This window comes from Miniopterus natalensis, chromosome 3 (assembly GCF_054644295.1).
Source record: "Miniopterus natalensis isolate mMinNat1 chromosome 3, mMinNat1.hap1, whole genome shotgun sequence".
Classification (NCBI taxonomy): domain Eukaryota; kingdom Metazoa; phylum Chordata; class Mammalia; order Chiroptera; family Miniopteridae; genus Miniopterus; species Miniopterus natalensis.
Window position 1 is genome coordinate 7,703,404 of NC_142083.1, and position 19,361 is coordinate 7,722,764.

Sequence of the window (19,361 nt, forward strand, 5' to 3'; positions counted from 1 at the left end):
GCAACATAATGTAAGTAACCAAATTTACACCGGGTATGTAAGTCTACAGGGAGTTGAAAGGTGAATGTTCACTATGAGCCTGTTTATTATTATTCCATGTCTTTTACTTATTCCAACGGTAAAAACATCCAGTCTCAGTATTTACGTCAATTCCATTTACATGCTGCATCGACATCATCACCTTCACCATCCCTTAGCTTCGTTTGAGGGCTTACTGCGTACTAGACACTGCGCTAAGTGTTTATGGGCCATGTCTCATTTAAACCTTAGTCAGGGTGGGGAACGTCCAGCCCCCGCCCTGTATGGCCCGAGAAATCATTGGGTCTGGCCCTGCCAAGGCTACCACGGGCGGGACTCGAAATTCAATAAATCTAGGAGCTTTCTTCATAGCTAATTTTTAAGTTGATAATTTTGTATGGCCCTTGAATGAAATAAATATCCAAATGGCCCTTGGCAGAAAAAGGGCCACCTCTGTCTTAGGCCAACCCTATCAGGTCAGGCTCACTGTACTATGAAGAAATGAGGCTTAGAAGCCACATATGCTTTGCCCAGGTTCCATGGCTTATTTATACTCCCTGCCCAAGATCTTACTGTATTACCCTGCTTTCCATGGGTAAGTGATGCACACTTCTCCTTAATCTTTCTGAATAATAATAATAATAATAAAACAAGTACAAAGAAAAGCATAAAAATCATCAATGAGATACAAAGAAGCCAGAAATTAGGAAACTTGTTGGTTCCTTTTCCATTATGATACAGATGACAATCAGAAATGTTAGTGTTAATAAAGTAAGGAGAGTAGTCTTAAGAGAGGGAGTTAGAAGACTAAAAATCAATTTAATTAACATTAAGTAAACAGAATATGAGTTTCAAAGTCTACAATAACTTCAGGAAAAAAAATGATGGCAACATATTATAATTGTCTCTTTAACAAACATACCAGAATTTAAATATTCAGAGTAGTGTTGTACCCTTCAAAGTAGTCAGTGGTAGGGATCTACACCTACTGCATTGGTTTGTATGAAGTTTTTATTCCAGAAAAGGAGGGATTCACCTTCAAGTTTGCCTTTAGAACTTAGATTTATTTTTAATGTCTTTGTTATCAAATGATAATTAATGTTTATCCTTTGAAAGTGGATTCAATTTTTACAAACAGGCTTAACCATTGGAGCCTCATCTGGGGTACACGGTGGGTGAACAAGCAGGACAATAGAGTTTTGAGAAATGAAGTTTTGAGATAGCTCCTTGTTCATCATAAATTGCCTCTAAGCTTTTTTAGTATCTAAAGATCCATTTCATTGAATATTTAATTTTTAAGTTTATAAATGATAGTATAACAGTTTTCCATCTCTCCCTCAGTCACCCTTTAAAAATTAATGTATCATAGGCCTGGCCGGGTAGCTCGGTTGGTTAGAGCATCATCCTAATACGCCAAGATTGCAGGTTCCATCCTGGGTCAGGGCATGTACAAGAATCAACCAATGACGCATAAATAAGTGGAGCAACAGATCTCTCTCTCACCCCCTCTCTCAAAATCAATCAATAACAAATTTAAAAAATAAAAATAAAAACGAATGTATTGGTATTTATCATTCACACACCTTCCTTTATACTTTCCTTATATATGTATGTATCTGGAAAGAGAGGATTATAGGAGGTTGCAAATCTAGTAGATCCTCCATATCCATGAGTTCCACTTCAGGGATTCAACTGGCTGTGGATTGAAAAAAAGGTTTTTTTAAAGTTGTATTATTGCTGACATATACTATGTAGTTAGACCTATGATGGTTGTGTCTCTACTGAATATCTATAGATTTTTTCTTGTCATTATTCTCTAAACAATACAGTATAGCAGCTATTTACAGAGCATTTACAGTGTAGTAGGTATTATAAGTTATCTAGAGGTGATTTGACGTATACAGGAGGATGTGGGTAGGTTATAAGCAAATACTGTGCCTTTTTGTAGAAAGGGCTTGAGCATCGAGGATTTGGGTATCTGCAGGGATTCCAGGAACCAATCTCCCATGGGTGCCGAGGGACAACTGTAGATAGTTCAGTCACTGGAAAAGTTATGCCACCTAGAAATTGCTTTCTTATACAAAATATATGTTATAGTGGGATCATCAGGAAAATTCTAAAATAGGATCTGAAAACCACTGGTACCAATCATATAATGATTTTTTCGTTCCTTTTAAAACACAAAAATCTCACAGATTGCGACCTTTGTTTTTAACGTTGGCTGAGTCCTCAACAAATGACACATACTGGCGAGGGTGTGGAGAAAAGGGCACCCTGGTACACTGCTGGTGGGAATGCAGACTGGGGCAGCCACTATGGAAAGCAGTATGGAGGTTCCTCAAAAAATTAAAAATGGAGCTGCTGTTTGGCCCAGTGATCCCACTTTTAGGAATATATCCTAAGAATCCCGAAACACCAATCAGAAAGAACTTATGCACCCCTATGTTCATAGCAGCGCGATTTACAATAGCTGAGACCTGGAAACAGCCCAAGTGCCCATCAGGAGATGAGTGGATAAAAAGCTGTGGCACATTTACACCGTGGAATACTATGCAGCTGTAAAAAAGAAGGATCTCGTACCCTTTGGCACAACATGGATGGACCTGGAGAGTATTATGCTAAGTGAAATAAGCCAGGCAGAGAAAGACAAACATCACATGATCTCACTCAATATGTGGAATCTAAAGAACTTAATAAACTGATGAACAAAATATATTCAGTGACATGGAAGCATGGATCAGATTGATGAATGTCAGCGGGAAGGGGGGGTGGGTAGGTGGGTGGAGAGAGATTAACCAAAGAATTTATATGCATGTATGCATAGCCCATGGACACAGACAATAGTGTGGTGAAGGCCTGGGGATAGAAGTGGGTGCGGGGTGGAAGGGGTCAATGGGGAGAAAAGGGAACATCTGTAATATTTTGAACAATAAAAAAAAAAGAAAAAAAATGTTGGCTGAGTCATGGTCCCAGGACTCCTCTCCTGATTGACAGATAACACAGGGTGGGGCAAAGGAAAGTTTACAATTGTTCTCATGGAAAATAACACAGCAACGAATAAATAATAATACAAGAATAAGCTGTTTTGAACGAATACAACTATAAACCTACTTTTGCCCCACCCTTTTTGTCTGCACTGAAGGTGAGTAAAACTTCAGCAAACCATCTTTTTTAAGCTCTTTTCTAAAAAATCCTACTTCCTCTTCTAAACTTGAAGTTTTTGATAGGTCTCTGTAAGCCTAGAGAAAATGATGCTATGAAGAGACACAGTGAACACGAGGTGAGGCTGAACACGGCTGTTTTACAGAAAAATATTTTTTCTGAGTGTAAAGAGTACACTCTAAAATAATGATTAGAAGTCCAGTATAGTCAAAACATGGAACAGTAACAGTTACTTATAGTCATTACCAAGTACTATGTAACTATGCATAACTGTGTGGTGTACTTTTATACAAACAGTGCAGAATGTTTATTTACATCAGCATCACTACAAACACATGAGTAACGTGTTGCACTGAAATGTTACAATGGCTACCACATCCCTCGGCAATAAGAACCTCTCAGGTCTATTGTCACCTTAGGGGACCACCATCATGTACACTGTCTGTCATCGACCGAAATGTCATTAAGCAGAGCATGACTGCATTTCATTAATATTTCTTTCTGTCTTAATCTCTCTCTCTCTCCACTTTTCTTGGGACTCCAATTACACATATTTTAGACTGATTTTTTTTTTCTTTTTTTTTATATAGGTCACTAAGGCTCTCTCTTTCTTTTTCCCCCCAGTCTTTTTCTTCTCATATTTTTTCTATTGGTCTATCTTCACGTTCACTCATCCTTCTTCTTCCTTAGTGTCCTGTATGTTATCTCCTGATGGACTCTTACATATTTGACACTGTTCATTTCTAGAATTTTCACTGGATTCTTTTTTACAGTATACGTTTCTCTAGTCAGAGCCCCCATCTGTTCACTCATTATGTCCCACTTTCCTTTTAAATCTTCAACTATATTAATAAAATTCTGTTCATTCCAACATCTGTGTTATCTCTGGGTCTGTTTTATTGGCTGTTTTTTCTCATGCCAATGAATCACATTTTCCTGATTTTCCACATCTAATATAATTTTTGTTATATGCTGGACATTATGTGTTTGAGAGTTGGAATAATGTTGCTTTCTTTTTAATGAGTTTTGTAGATTTTCCCCCTATTCGTTGGTTAATTTATTTGCAGATCAGCTTGATCCTGTTGAGCCTTAGTTTTAGGTTTTGTTTGGATGTGTCCATAGTAGCCTTTATTTTAGGTATAGCGCAGCTTTTTCCCTAAGTTATGACCTTTACAGGGTCTCCAGCAACCCTTTTCCTAAATAGTAGCCTTTTAGGGGTCTTAACTGAATGTTCAGAGTGTTCACCAAAGTTTCTCTACTTGCTGATTGGAACTCTATGGTGTCTTAGCAATATGCAACTTCTGGAGTCTCCATTCAGTTCATATCTCCCAGTATCTGTTCTCTGCCAGGCCTCACAGCATATGGTTATGCAGCCTAAAATTCAGCTAAATAAGAGGATTCATAGGCAGATTTCTGGAGCTGAGCTCCTACTCTGTACAGCTACCTCCTCTTCAATATTCTCAGATTTCAATTGCCTCCTGTGTCTGAACTTCACCCTTCTTTTCCTTCAGCCAGTGAGACTGATGTCATCTGTTTGGTTTCCAGAACTTGTGTTGTATTTGAAAGATGTCTGCAGGTAAAAGCCAGCGAGCATGTGGAGCTCACCTTGTTTGGTTCTTTTATCTCAAGATCACAGTGCCAAACAAAGCCTAAACACAGTTGTTCACATATTATGTATAGATTAATAATTGTTTATTGTGAGATAGTAAACCCAACACCTATTTTCCATCATGAATGAAATCAGAAATTCATTTAAAAAATCATTTCATATATAGCTCCTTCATATTCTGTTTCTTATCAATATCTGAAGTTCATGAGGTATTATATTTATTATTTCTTATTATTATCCATTGTGACTTTTCCCTATGAGTTGATGATGTTTGAACATGAACTGTTATTTGTTTCATCTTAATTTGTGAAGACCTAGAACTTTTCTCAAGAAAAGATTTGTAATTGCCACTAGAAGCCAGGGGACACCGCCAACCTGGATCCGCTTTGGTCTCCTCCTCGGACCCTGGGCTTCAGTCTCACGTTCTGCTTTTCTGCCTTCTGGTGCCGGCTCAGCCTTCAGATCGCAGGTACGCTGTTGGCATCTGTCCTCTAGACAGCTCTGCTCTTCCAGTTTCCTACTTGCTCACTGTCCCTTTACTTATAGTGACTGTTTCTTTGCTTTGTTTTTTGATGGAGGAGTTTTGGGTGTTTCGTAGCCAAAAAAAGAAGAAAGAAAAAATTAAACTTTTGCTCTTTATTATCCAGATGAACAACAGAGCTGTCATTTAGTCAGCAGGTTAAACTGGCCTGAGTCATATAAGGTATCCTGAGGGAAGATTGGGAAATGCGAAGCTCAGGGAGTTTACAACACTCCGTCGGGGGGCCTTCCCACTCGGGCACATGGCCATATATCGTGTCCAGGAAAGTGGATTTAGGAGTGTATTTTAAAGTATACTTCTCAAAACGGACACATGGCTGAAAAAGAACCTTGAAAAAAACCCCTGCATGTATGTAACATATAACGAAAGCACAAGCACAAGATTTGAAAATATGAAAAATTTGATGCTTCTACCCGATATCAACACATTAGCAAAATCATTACACACAAAAAAGCAACATGAATTTAATCAGACGTCATGATGTCAGCCACATTTTTTAAAATTTTGAAATTAAGGTTATGCGAAATACGAATTTACATGCATTATACTTTACTATTACTGAACTCTAAGTGCAAATTGTTCCTTGAGATGTTAGCTAATGATAACATAAAGCTATCTGAATAGCAAAATACTTAAAAATAAGTTTTCAGAATATGAAGATAATTTTCAATATATTTTTTCAGTGATGTTAGAAGTCAAGCAGTATTGAATCCATTACTTTGCAAAGAAAGGCTGCTTTTTAGTAACAGACAAAAAGGTACATGTCAGGGGGCATATAGTGGCATTTCCTGCCGTACTAAAAAATGGCTAGAAAAAACACACAAAGAAAACAATTTGTTGACAAAATTTTTTTAAAAAGCTGAAGATTGGAAGAAAAAGGTATTTGAAGAAATAGGTATTATAGAAGCTTTGCTGTGCAGTTAGATGGAAAATAGAAGCTTCCATGCTTGTCTCAGCTTATGGGGTTTGCTCAGTTCTCTTCAGGAATGAATCACACAGATAACTACTTTCCCTCTGGGCCACCAAAGTGAAGCTGTACCAAGGAATGTGTATCGTTAGCAGTAAACAGCTTCTGTCATAAAAGCAATGCTTTATGAAAAATCGATGAAGCAGTTGCTCTAAATGAAATTTAAGAATTAGGCATTCACAGAACAGATAGTACCACATGTGATAGTTTTGTATAATAAATACCTTTAAAATACTGTTTAATTTTCACACACTTTGAAAAGAGAATGGGGGTGACTACGAAAATCTTTTCTAGTGTGCAAATGTTTGATATTTATTTAGGGGCAAACTTTTTTCTTCATGGTTACTGATGGCTTCCAGTCTCATGTTACCCATCAGATATTTTTAAAATTATTAATCTTCTCCTTCAAAGTAAATGTGATAACAATACCAAAGAAAGTTATTACTTATCAAAAGAAATGTGCTACAGAGCATTCAGAAAATGGATATTTGAATACATTTTCACAATTTTGTGGGGTTTTTTCCTGAAACAATTAAAAATATAAATGTGTCACCTCTATAATATTTATAAGCTTTAAAATCTTGGAAACATTTTTCTAACCTGCTTAAAGTTCTTTAGATAAGAGTTTTAAAACCATTTGCTAAAATTTTTTGAATGTTCTGCCTTCCAGTTGGCTATGGGAACAGATTGGCATTAAGAAAGATAGACATTTATTAGCCAAATTACATTTAAAAAAAACCTTTGTATCAAAGTGATGGACGGAATTGAAAAACGAGTGTTATGACTTGGAACCTGCAGTCAATAGAGTAGTTCTCCCATTTTTAATTTGTATTTTGTGAGGTTTCAGCTATTAAATCCCAACATCCAAATAAACTTTCCTTAGAATTAGACGTTTGAGTTGCTGTATCACAAAGTATTTAATAAGATATTTTTAAAATACTAAAACATATTTAGCTTCATTTCTTTTATTTGTGCCATTAGTAACATAACATTAAAATTACTTTAAACCATTTTTATTTCATTTTTATGTTTTATTTAATAAAAATGTAAATATACATTTTTGTAAATATACAATTGTCCCCATTGGAGTATGTGGACAATTTTTTTTAATGAGATGCACAAACAAGCAATTTTGATAGGTTCACTGCTTAACAAATCATTATAATCAAATATATATAATTGTGGTGTAGGATCATCAACAAAATTTCCCTGAAATATTTCCCTTAAAAAATTACACAAGTAAAAATTTGTTTTAGGACAATAAAAATCGAAAAAAGAAATATTTTTAAAAATCACTCAAAATTCTACCAACCAAAGAAAATCACTGTTTAAATTTCAGTCCATACCCTTCCAGATTTTATTTTATAAATATATGTACCTTCTTTCACAGTCATCAGCTTTTCTTCATTTAAAACTGTGTTCATATAGGGCCTTTATACCTTAGAGAATTTTTAAATATAAAATTTAAAGGAGATTTTGTGACAGAGATGAAAATTTAAGGGAACAAGACCGAAAGGCTACTTCCTGCTGGGACCAAGGCTGGATCTTCCTAAACAACCCTGTGTAGCATTATGACATTTGTTGAATTCAGCCCATTGCCTGTCATTTTAATGGTCTTTATCAAGAGGTTAAATGTGTGGTTTAACTATGAAGAGAAAGTACCAAAAAAAGAGACCAAACAAATGTGGTTTTTTACTTGCTTTACCCTCACGTGGCCTATGTAATAAGGCAAATAGATAAAGGGAACTAAGATTTTGGCAAGACTTTGTTTCTGTTAAAAGTTACCACTGTATCTGAAACCAATACAATTTGGTTTATAAACTAGAATTATTAACTGTGTGCAATAGGACAGAAAATAGAACCCAGAGTGACTATCCATGGAATCATTGTCTTCTGAACCAAGCAGTTCTCTCTTAAGGGTGTGGTCCTGGACCTAATCTCATATAACATTTTTTATCAATGACTAATACTGTGAGAAAAAAACATTCATTCACACAGCAAATGAAACCTAGCTGGGAAATGAAAACTAAGAAGAGGAAGTCACATTCTCAATGACCAGATTAGAATCAAAATGACCCGGAAAATTGGAGAAGTAGTAAGAAGTAAACAAAATGAGTGAGACACGGGTGGGCTAAAATGAAAAAGGAAGAAAAACAGGTTTCAAAAAGAGGAATGGTCAGAAATTGGCAAGGATGGCGGATAACTCAGGGATTTTAACAAACAACAAGCAGACTAGGATCAATGATGCGGTGCTATTGTTTAAAAAGCAAACACAACATTGTGAAATGTATTCCTTACTAACATTTACCTAAACCCCAGCTTCTTAGCTGAGTGTCATTTACAAACACTAAGTACTTGTTCTTTTTACCAGAAATGCCATTCACCTTAAGAACAAATGTGGAGAGTGCAGCCATTCAAATGACTGAGAGCAACAGAGGAAAAACTAGTTTCATTGTAAGACTGGAGAGGGACTTTTTTTTCTTCTGGGAGAGATGGGGTAATTGAATAATGATCTTTAAAAAGGAACATACAGTTATAAAGATGAAAGGCTATTATTGAATTCAGGCTCTCCTGTACCCTAAGTAATGTAAAAGTGGATCAATTGTACTCAACTTTCATGAAAGACTGAAAGAGAAAATAAAGTTAAACTGTATTAAGGAGGAGTTAACTGAGAATAGGTAGGGGTAAGAAAAACATTTTGAAAATTGGAGCAATTTTAAGAATCTGGTAGAATTTCCATGGATAGATTTCAAATCCTCTAAAATGGTGAAATGTGGTGATACAAGGAGGATGAAACACAAAATTTTTAGTGTTCTAGCCAGACCTCACGTTTTGTGATTTTTGCCTTAGGCCGTAACTAGAATAAATCATTTATAGCAAGACTTAAAAGCTAAGAAAGAGGGAGCAAGTTTGTTGTGATTAAAATTATTACTGGTGATGTGAGGAGATATTTTTAAAAGTCTAATTGTGGTGCATCTTTGTCAGCATCAGATATTTGATTGCGTATCTACTAAGAAAAGGACCTGGAATATACCGAGGATAGTGTCCTAAGAAAGCAGTGTTTCTGTTTTATTTTCCTGATGATACTATTCCATATTGCTTTTTCTTTTTAAAACTTTATTTTACAATTGCCATATATTAATTACAGGACATTTTAACATCACAGACAAGCACACAAGAACAAAAACGATATATACGTAATTTCACTACGGAGAGGGAGAAAACAATCAGTTAACATTTTGATGTGTATCTTCTCAGACTTTTGTCTACCTACAGATATGTAAAATATTTTATAAAGTATACTTTGATATTTTAAACGTTTATAAAAATGGGACTTTTGTAATCTCTTGCTTGATTTAATATCATGAACATTATTTCCTATAAATACACTCCACCCACTTCATCATTTTCAAGGGCTACAATAATTTGCATAATCCCCACCTTTGGTTATTTAAGTGTTTCCAATTGTTTACTATTATTGACTGCAATGAGCATCCCCAACATATATGTATATATATTTTAAAGCAAGAAGGGATTGGAACAAAGAAGTAACCTGGGCATTTACTCAACCAACTGCTGACGTGCTGAACATTTATCGGGAGGGAACCTGCACTCGCTAGACGAGGAGAAAGGGCGAGATCTCCGCTATCAATGAACTTCCAGCCTCGGGGACAGAAAGGCGAGACTGCGGGACAGGAGGCTACAAACGCTCCTCCCGCCTTTGTAGCGAATCCAGCTTGAGAAAAGCTGCGGGGTCGGCGGCCAGGTGCGCGCGTGAGCCAGCTGGGGCAGCGCCCCGCACTCGGTCGCCGGCGTGCCGTCAGGCTGGCACGCCGCGGTTAACCCACGCGCCCGCGCGGGCAGAAAGCCGGGCGCGCCCGGGGGAGCCCCCTTCCCGGGCCCCCGGCCCGCAGCCGCCCGCCACTACCCCGCCGCCCGCTCCCGCGGCGGGCGCCCGGCCGGGCGCGGCTTCGCGGGTCCCACGCGGGCTGCCGGCGGGGCGCGCAGAGCGCGCGTGCGGAACCCACCGGACGCGCCCGCCGGGCTGCGGCGAAGCGACTCGCAAAGGGAACCAACGCGGCGCGCGGCGCCTTGTTTACGTTTCCAGGAAGAATCGTTTAAACTCGAGAACGAGCGGGGAGGGGGCTGCGTGTCCCAGCCGGCGCGGGAAGGCGAGGAGGAGAGTCCCGCGGGCTGGCTCCGGCAGGTGGCCCGCGCCCCGGCCTCCTCCCAGCCCGCCCGGCTTAGACCGCGGTTCCCCCGCGGCCCGAGTGGAAGCCTCCCCCGCGCCGTCAACCCGCATCAATGGGGCTCCCCTCGCGGGCGATGCCTCCTCCGGGCAGACGTGCTCCCGGGCGGCCGGACGCGTCGCCGCGCCCTCCGGCTGCGGGAGGGGAGGACGCACGAGCCGCAAGTTGCACCCAGCCCCGGGATCGGCGCGGAGACCCCCGGGCGCCCGCGGAGGAGCCGCCCGCCGCCCGCCGGCGCCGAGGGGCGGGGAAGATGCCGCGGGGGGCGGGCGCGGCGCGAGGGGAGGGGAAGGGGTTCTCGCGCGATTGGGCGAGGTTTCCGGTGTTGTGACTGAAACCCGTCAATATGGCGGCGATCGGCCGCGGCCGCTCGCTGAAGAACCTCCGAATACGAGGTAAGCCCGCTGCAGCCCTCACCCCCAGGGCCCGGCGCCCGCCAGCCCCGGCCCCTGCCTCCCCCCGGCCCCGGGCCGCGGGAGCGAGCTGGGCCGCTGGCCGGAGCCGGGGCAGCCGCCGCCGGCCTGCCAGCGAATCCTAACTGGGGCTGTGTGTCTGTCTCGCGCAGGGCGGAATGACAGCGGCGAGGAGAACGTCCCGTTGGATCTGACCCGAGGTAACGCGGGCGGCGCGGGCCCGGCGAGGGTGCGGTGCTGGGGAGGAGCCGGGTCTGGGGGCCGGGGCCGGGGCGGACAGCGCACGGGACGGCGGGTGCGGGAGCCCGAGCCCGCGCCCGCCTCCCCGGCCCCATCCCCCTTCCCGGGGTGCCTGCTTCCCTCGCCCCGAGCGCTTTGCGGGCTGTGGGTGCTCTGGGTGCCGGGGGCTCCGCGCGGGACTCGGCGCAGCCGGCCACCCTCGGGGCTCCCCGGGTCCCGGCGCGGCCGGAGGGAGGTGGCGGCTGGTAGGTAGGTTGCGGGAGGATGTCTGAGAGGAGAGCGACCACATCCTGCCTTCCCGGCCCCCGGGGCAGAGCGGGACCCGCGCTCCCCGCCGCCGGCCGGCCGGTCGGCCGGCGTCCCGCTCGCCCACCGCCCCGGGGGACGCGTGCGGCCCAGACTGGGCGAGGGGGCCGGGAGCGGCGGCGGCTGCCCGGCGTCTGACTCGCCCCGGGCGCCCCTCCCGCCGGCCGCCGGGACCGTGGCTGGCGGAGTCCGCCCGCCCCCTCGGCCGCGCCGCAGGTTCATTGTTTACCTTCCGCTGCGGCCACGGGTTTGTTTACACCTTCGCGGCTGCGGGAGCCCCGCCGGCGTGTTTAAAGACCGAATCCGGCTGCGGGCCCGCGTCCCTCGCGTCGGCCGCCAGCCCGGAGTTTATTCGACAGCGTCTCGCTGCAGGTTTCGCAGCTGTGCGCGAGGTTTTTCTCCCGCCGCCGCGGTGAACAGGCCCCGGGCCGCTCACAAAGGAGACGCCTCGCTCCGCGCCGGCCGCAGCGCGGCTCCCAGAGCGGCGCCCGGCCCGCCGCGCGGGGCCGGCTTCCTCTCTGAGGTCGGAGCCACGCTCTGGGAAGTTCCAGAAAGTCGTAAACATTCTGTAGGAGACTAAAAAGGAGTTTAGCTTGTGTTGGGCTTGACGTACTCGTTAGCTACAGTCAGTAGTCGACGAGGGCCGGTCGTTGCGGCTCACTTCTGTATTTAAAGCGTAGTGGGTTCTCTAATTTGTTTTATTTTGCATATCAATGTAAAGTTACTGTTTTGTAAACTAAGTGGCCTTTTTTCATTTAGCTACCAGAGTACATTTATTGTAACAGTTAAAGTTCAGGGACTTAGTTTTGGGTGAACTAGGTCCTTTTTCGGGCAGAAAAGTTTGTAAAGTATAACATGAAAGGGCTTAATAGAAATGGCAACTAATTAGATCACTAAATTGGAACATTTTTTTCAGCAGATAGGGTTTGAATATTAGAAAGATGTAAAGCTTTGACTTTTGTAATAGTTTGGAAACTTGATTATATATAACACATGAAAAGTGCATGTAAAATATATGTGGGAAAATATTTTCTAGTAAATTTTCTAACAAAATAAGCAAAATTCCCACAGGGCTCAAAATTAGGATTTGAGTTCTCTAACAGATGTAGTTTATTAGTGGTTTAATTTATCTATGAGAATGCATGTTTTAGATAAAAGTGAAAGGCCATTTTTGAGATTTTTGAGTCTAGTTTGTGCATTAAAAGCCTGCTTGGATGTGGTGCTAGAAATAAGTTACAATTGTGCTTTAATTGAGTTTGCTGAGTTCCTATTTATAGTGGTTTCTCTGGTTGGTGTCAGAGTTTTGGGTTGTAAAAGCTATGTACAGTACAAATTTGGTTTGACACTTTTGGTTTACTCCATTTTTATGTACTGTATTTTCCTGAACTTTTAGTAAACACCTATATCCATAGGGGTTTCTAGATAATGCAAAAAGTGCAGAAAATGCTATTTCTGCTTGCTCTGACAAAATGTACTTCAGTTTGTAATGAAATATACACGGCTTATTGAAACTGATTGCAAAAGCAATATACAACTAAGAATAGAGGTTATGTGAGAACTGTATTCCTGAATCCTAAAAAAGTTTAGAATAAAAAAAGTAATCTGAGATGCATTATATAGTGACACTGTTGTTTAAGAAATAACTATTCTGACAAACATTTCATTGTTAAAAGAAGGCTTGTGGATCTAGCATGAAGAAAATTCATAAGGAATTAAGCTTTAGTAATATTTTGAAAACTGTGGGACACTAGATTGCAGCTGAAGGGCAGCTGTTTGTGGTCGGATTACAGTATGTTTTAGATAAAAGTTTAGGTAGCCTAAGAAATATACATATATATTTATAATGGTAAGGCAATGTTTGCTTTCCTTCTAATTTTTTTATGTAAACTTTGAGAAAGTCATTATATAGATATCTAGCAAAATTCATTATAAAATTTAGGTCACGGTCATTGTAATTCCTTTAGGAAAAGAGAGCAGACTGTATAGTCATATAGTTCTTGGTTGTAATCTCAATTGTGATACTTAATAGTTAAGTGATTTGGGGCAAGTTATTTGACCTTAACTCTTGGTTTCTTCACCTCAGAAAAAAAAAAAGATATAACTTCAAAGGGTTATTAGAATGTGAGATGTAAATGACTGGTGCTTAATTAAAGTACTCAGCACAGGACCTGATACTTTGTGAGTAATGTTAACTCTTAGTTGCCTTCCTATACTATGAAGTCAAAATTATATCACATTTAAAATATTTCAAATGATTGTTTTGAATATTATAAACTTGCTAATAAGGCATTGTGGTATTGAAGTTTTCATTTTTTTCGAGACACTAAAGATAATCTGCTTGAAGTAGAGTTCTTGAATATAGCAACTATAAAAAAGTAATGTAAGATTACCAGTAAATTACGTATAAGCAAAGAGCGATCTATTAATGAACTGAAGATAAAATATGATATTTTATAGAACCTTCCTTAGAATTTTTCTCCCTGACTCCAGAAAAATTTCCTAATAATAATTACTTGCCTAGCCTTGCAAGCTTCTTGAGACGTAGGCGAGTTTTAAGGTTCTTTGGTTTTGGTACTGGTGTTAATATATTAACATATTAATATATTAATGTATATTAATATAGTGACATTAATATATTAACACCAGTACCAAAATGTTAAAAATTATTGGTGGATAATTTTGCTCTAGTTTCAGAACTTCATTGTAGTGTATTTTACAGTCAACATATTGGTAATTGTTGCTTTCAGTTTTGTCTGGACAACTACTTAATTTGTGAAAGTCCCTGATATTTGCTATTCATATTATTAAATCTCAGTTTTCCATGCCAAAATATTTTTTGGAACCCAAATGCTTTCCTTAGCTACTTCTACTGCAAGGATAGTCTATTTTTTATCAAGTGCACTTGTGCATCTCTTCCTGGTACTAAATAACTTGAAAAGACACAGAGTATTTTTCTTTTGTAAGCCCTTCCTAGTATAATCACAGTGAATTCTGAGGACATGGACACGCTTCTATTCAAATACAATTATTAAAATATAATTTATTTAGAAGCATTGAGTTATTGTTTTGTTTATCAAACCCTTTTACTTTTCCATTAGTAAGAATAAAAAATTGACTTAGTTGATAGTTCAGTACTTAGAAAAGTAAGAAGGTTTTTTGAATGATGATATGAGCACTCACTTTCTGTTTTCTGATTCCTTCTAGTTACGAGATTACTCATGTTGTTTAATTACTTCAGTTAGACAAAACAAACATTGATTGAATGCCTATTGTATACTAAATGCTGAATTAAGTGCCAGAGGAATAAAGACAAGGAAGATGGTACTCCCTTTTTAGGAGTTTACTGGAACAGACATAAAGAAGCCTTTACGACCGGGAACAATAAATTAAGTAATCAAACTGTTTCAGGAACAGGAGTAGCCGGGAGGAGAGAATGATTAACTATCTGGTTAGTGGAGGATCAGAGAAGGCCTCACAGAGGGGTTGACTTTTTATAAGAATAGTCATGGACAAAGTGGAAGGAAATGTGGGCTCTCGAGAATATACCGCACCCTGGGAAAGGTAAAGTAGGAAGAGGAGCTGCCTAGGAGACCACTGATATCTGAGAGATGATTGGGGACTGGGCCAGGGTGTGGGAGACATAATTGAAGTTCAGTATATGTTGGAATGGAGGAATCACCTAAATTTGTTCTTCAGATTCCAGATTGACTTTGTAATCCTCCTACTCTCTGCAGAGAACTTTTATTTCTTTATTAAGAAGGTAGAAGCTGTCTAATATGCGTTCCCCTGTCTTCCATTTGTATTTCATTTCACCCATACTTTTACCTTCTATTTTCCTGAGTCAGAGAATAAAGCAGCTCTGTTCCTTTCCAAGGCTAACCTGGAAAGAAATTGTTGCTTCTAATACTGTTTAATACTCTCTGTAGAACTAAGGTTTCTTGCCACTTTATATCTGCCTTCCTATTGGCTCAGTTTTCTGATGTTCAACATTTTTTGTATCCTTCACATTGATCAGGTACTATACTGGGCATGGGATGATGGTGAGAGATATGGAAAGGTAAAGACAAAGATTATAAAACAGGTATTTTTCTGTGGGCTCTACAGACAGAATAGTTTATCCTCACTCCACAGATGTCTTCCTTAACTACTGTAGCCTTACAAGCACAGCTCTCCCCCTGTACTGAAAATAGTGTCTTAAAGGATGCTAGTAACCTCATGCAAAATTCATTGGCATTTTGAAGTTCCCCATTCTATTATGAGTAGTGCTGTAGTAAAATATGTTATCTCACTTAATCTTCAACAGCCTTTTGAGGTTACTCTTATTACCCCTATTTTACAATTGAGGATATAGGCTTTGAAATTCTAAAGCACTGAACTCAGAAAGGTAATTCAGCCAGGGTCACAGGGTTAGTGAGTGACTAACTTATCATGCACTGTAGCCACTATATTGCTATTCTTACAACTCTTTCCCTGCTTGACTTTTGTGCAATAGTCTCTTGATTCCTTTCCCACCTCTTACGCTGCTGCTTCTCTACTGGCTGGCTTCCAGCTCTTTAAGCGAGTGAGCCCTAAGTTTCTTCTCTTGTTCTTTTCCTCTCTACTACTGGAGCTACCTCCCTGAGCAGCCTTTTCACTTGTGGCTTCAGAAATCCATGGATTAAGATCTCTGCGATAACTACACTTTTATTTTTTCTTCTAAGCTTGCAAAACATTAGCATCTGTGTCTGGTAATCATCTCAAATTCCTGATGTGTGAAACGCACCCAGTAGCATACCTACTTTTCACTTTCTAGGTACCACCACCATCCTCTGTTATTCAAGCGAGAGACCTGGTGCTGGTCCTCTTTGTTCAGCTGCCAAGTTCCTCCAGTTTGCCTTGGATTCTCTCCTGTTCCCATTGTCATTGGTCTAGTTCACATCCTCATTATCTCATTTGGATAATAGTAAAATCTTTTCTCTCACCTGTTTTTAATCCCCCCGCTGTACAATTGCCAGGATTATTTTCCTGAAATCTAGATCTGACTCCCTTAAGTAACAAAACAGACACAGAAACTCACACTTTACAGGCCCATTTTTACTTACTGACTGGAGTCCAGATTTCTTAGCTTGGCATTGAAGGTTCTGATGGTTTATTTCAAAATTTTCTTCTGTACTATCTTAACCATACTATTCTCAATCTATCTGCCTCTGTGCAGAGTTCACTTATGTAATATACTCCCGCCCTTCTTTTTACACAGTACTTGTCAAAGGGATTGAGGAGAGTTTGCTAGTCTAAAGCACCAACCTCCCCTTTCCTCATTTTTTTCCCTTGAAGATTGAGTTATGTCCCTGGTTGAGAATCATTGCTTTAGTCAAAGAGGACTGTTAATCCTTGTGCATGGCTTGCAGTTCCTATTTACTTGACCTTGCATAGGTTGTTTCCTCTGCCTAGAATTCCATTTTCAGCACTATTTATCAAACTCCTAGTTTAAGGTCTCGGTCACATGCCACTTCTGGAAATTCTTCCTAATCATGACAGTGGGGATTTACTGTTTCCTCCTTTACTCTTCCACATCTCTGTTCCTTTCTAAATATCACTTACCATTGCCTTACTTAAGTTTGTTCAGTTCTTTTTTTTTTTTTTTCACTGGACATCAAGCTTCTCCCACAGCATCTATCATAATAACTGAAGCATTTATTAAATGGAAGAGTAGAGAGACGAGAAAAGGAGGAGTGTGTACTGCATTAAGGAGATCAGCTGTGAAAGAGCATTTTAAGTTTGCAGTCCTGAGGGACAATGAAATTCATGGTGCCATGAAATGGAGACATCATTTTGGGAGGGATGATAATGAGTCACTTTGAATTTAAGGCGATTGACTCTGTCAGAGATATGTAAGAGGTAGCAGCAGATACTGAAATAGATGTTTGAGTAGTTGTTCTGAATTGTGATCTGATTGCTCCCTGCATAAGGCTTTGAGAGGGGGAAGAATGTAAGTGGAGAGAGCTGAACATTGGAGTGTCAGGATAAACTGATTAAAGAGTATGTCATAGTGGAGGGACTGATACAAAAAGAAGGGTTAACAGAAGAGAAGAAAATTAGCAAGGTATGATCTCTGAAGCCAAGAGGCAAGTTTTGGGTTGAAGGGACTGTGAGACCATGGCATTGTATTTGGGGTCAGGAGAACGCTCTTTCTTAATCTGAGGATGATTTGGGGTTGCTTGTTTAACCTCTCTGGGTAATAGTTTCCTAATGTCTAAAATGCATACCACTTTACTATTGTAGCACTTTCACTTTCTGTCTGTGATTCTCAGATATCACCAGGTTTCTGGGATGTTGAAAGGTTAAAGAGAAAGCACTTATAGTCCTGTTAAGTCACTGTGAGAGATATTCCTATAAACAGTAATGGATACATGTAGGAGTGATGCTGTTTCATAGCACTTTAAATGTAAATTATAGTCAACTCTCAATTTCCTTTTAAGTGATCATCTGCAGTGACTTGCTACCTCCTCCCCCTCCCAGGTCTCAGGCTACTGAAAATAGGGCTGTGAAAAGCACTGTGGGGTGAGTGAATGGTTTGCATGCCTGTGTATCTGTACCTCTGACTGTCACCAAGCTAAATACAGTCCACTCTCAGTTACTTGCACCGAATAAAACAGTGAATAAATGGTAGAAGAGTGCTAAATGTATAAGCTAAATAGCATCACCTATATGTGCCTTGGAATACTTTACATTCTTTCCTCCCCTGCAATAAATCGACATATCTTTTATTTCAGTTATTAGCATCAATTTTTATTTCCTAAGCAAATACTATTAAATAGTGATGTGAACAGGCTAAAATATTTATTAGGTAATCTACATATGAATAATTGAGAGTTGACTGTGCTTTTTGGGTCATCCATTGTTTTGTATTTGTGCTTTTTTGTTAGTGTGGCCAGGTTGAAGCTTGAATAGCTACTTTAAAATTACATCTCTGTGATGAATTTACTTATAAAATTATACAGGTGCCAAACTAAATTGAAAATAATTATGTAAAATTAGCTAAATATAACATCCATATGTTCAAAGTCATAGGGTTGAAAGAAAACCTAAACTTAACGTACATTCTTGAGATTCTTTTTACAATGTCATGTAGCCAGGCAGATTGTACCTTGTAATGATGCCTTTTATATAAAATATAATAAAATTGAGGATATGCTGAAGCTTCAAACATATCCTTGTTAGGGAGTCGATTGAGTGTAGTAAGAAATATAGAAAGGAGTTTTAACCTTAATTACTTGAATTTTAAATAATCTGGCTCCTTTAATAACTTTACCATTTTTTACCCCAGTATGTTGAAGAATTTGGATTTGTAGTGATTTGTTAATGTCAGTCAACACATTTTTTATGAATACATTGTATAATTAGGTTAGTAAATGTTACTGTAAATCAGGAAGACATAATTTTTGGTATTAAGGGTTTATATTATAGTTGGGATATTCCTTATCAGCACATAGTTTAAGACAGTAGTATTTGAAGCACCTGACAGTTATCTTTATAAAGGAATCAAAAGCTGGAGGAATTCAGACAAAAATGGGAGATAGGTAAGGAATGACCTAGAGGGAAGACCTCATAGAAAGTTGACACCTGTAAGACCTTTGCATAAAAGGGTAACATTTGAATAGTTAGAGCCCTGGATCAGTGTTTAAAAAAATCATAGCTTAAACTAACGTATTTCTGGCATATTATTCAGTATCTGAAGAAAAAATGTTGAGAAAAAGTTGGCGATGAGTTCTGCATGTAAATCTCCTTAACTACTAAAGAGTGATTATATTTTAAACTCGGTTCTTCTGCCCTTCGAAGGCAGTGCTGGGCTGAGAGATTTTAGGCATATTGTGCA

The 19,361-nt window shown here is 40.0% G+C and overlaps 1 protein-coding gene across 5 annotated transcripts in view; it reads left to right on the forward strand.

Annotated features, from left to right (window-relative positions):
• Positions 1-10,863: 10,863 nt before the first annotated feature.
• Positions 10,864-19,361, forward strand: part of RICTOR (RPTOR independent companion of MTOR complex 2) — an 88,949-nt gene continuing 80,451 nt past the window's right edge. For 4 of the 5 annotated variants that reach the window (XM_087815288.1, XM_087815290.1, XM_087815289.1 and 1 more), the window contains exons 1-2: positions 10,864-10,942; positions 11,113-11,160. In XM_087815288.1, coding sequence (XP_087671414.1) covers positions 10,894-10,942; positions 11,113-11,160 — 97 coding nt within the window. In that variant the 5' untranslated portion in view covers positions 10,864-10,893. Of the gene's footprint in view, positions 10,943-11,112; positions 11,161-19,361 lie in introns of those variants that run through there. The other variant, XM_087815291.1, reaches the window with a different exon arrangement.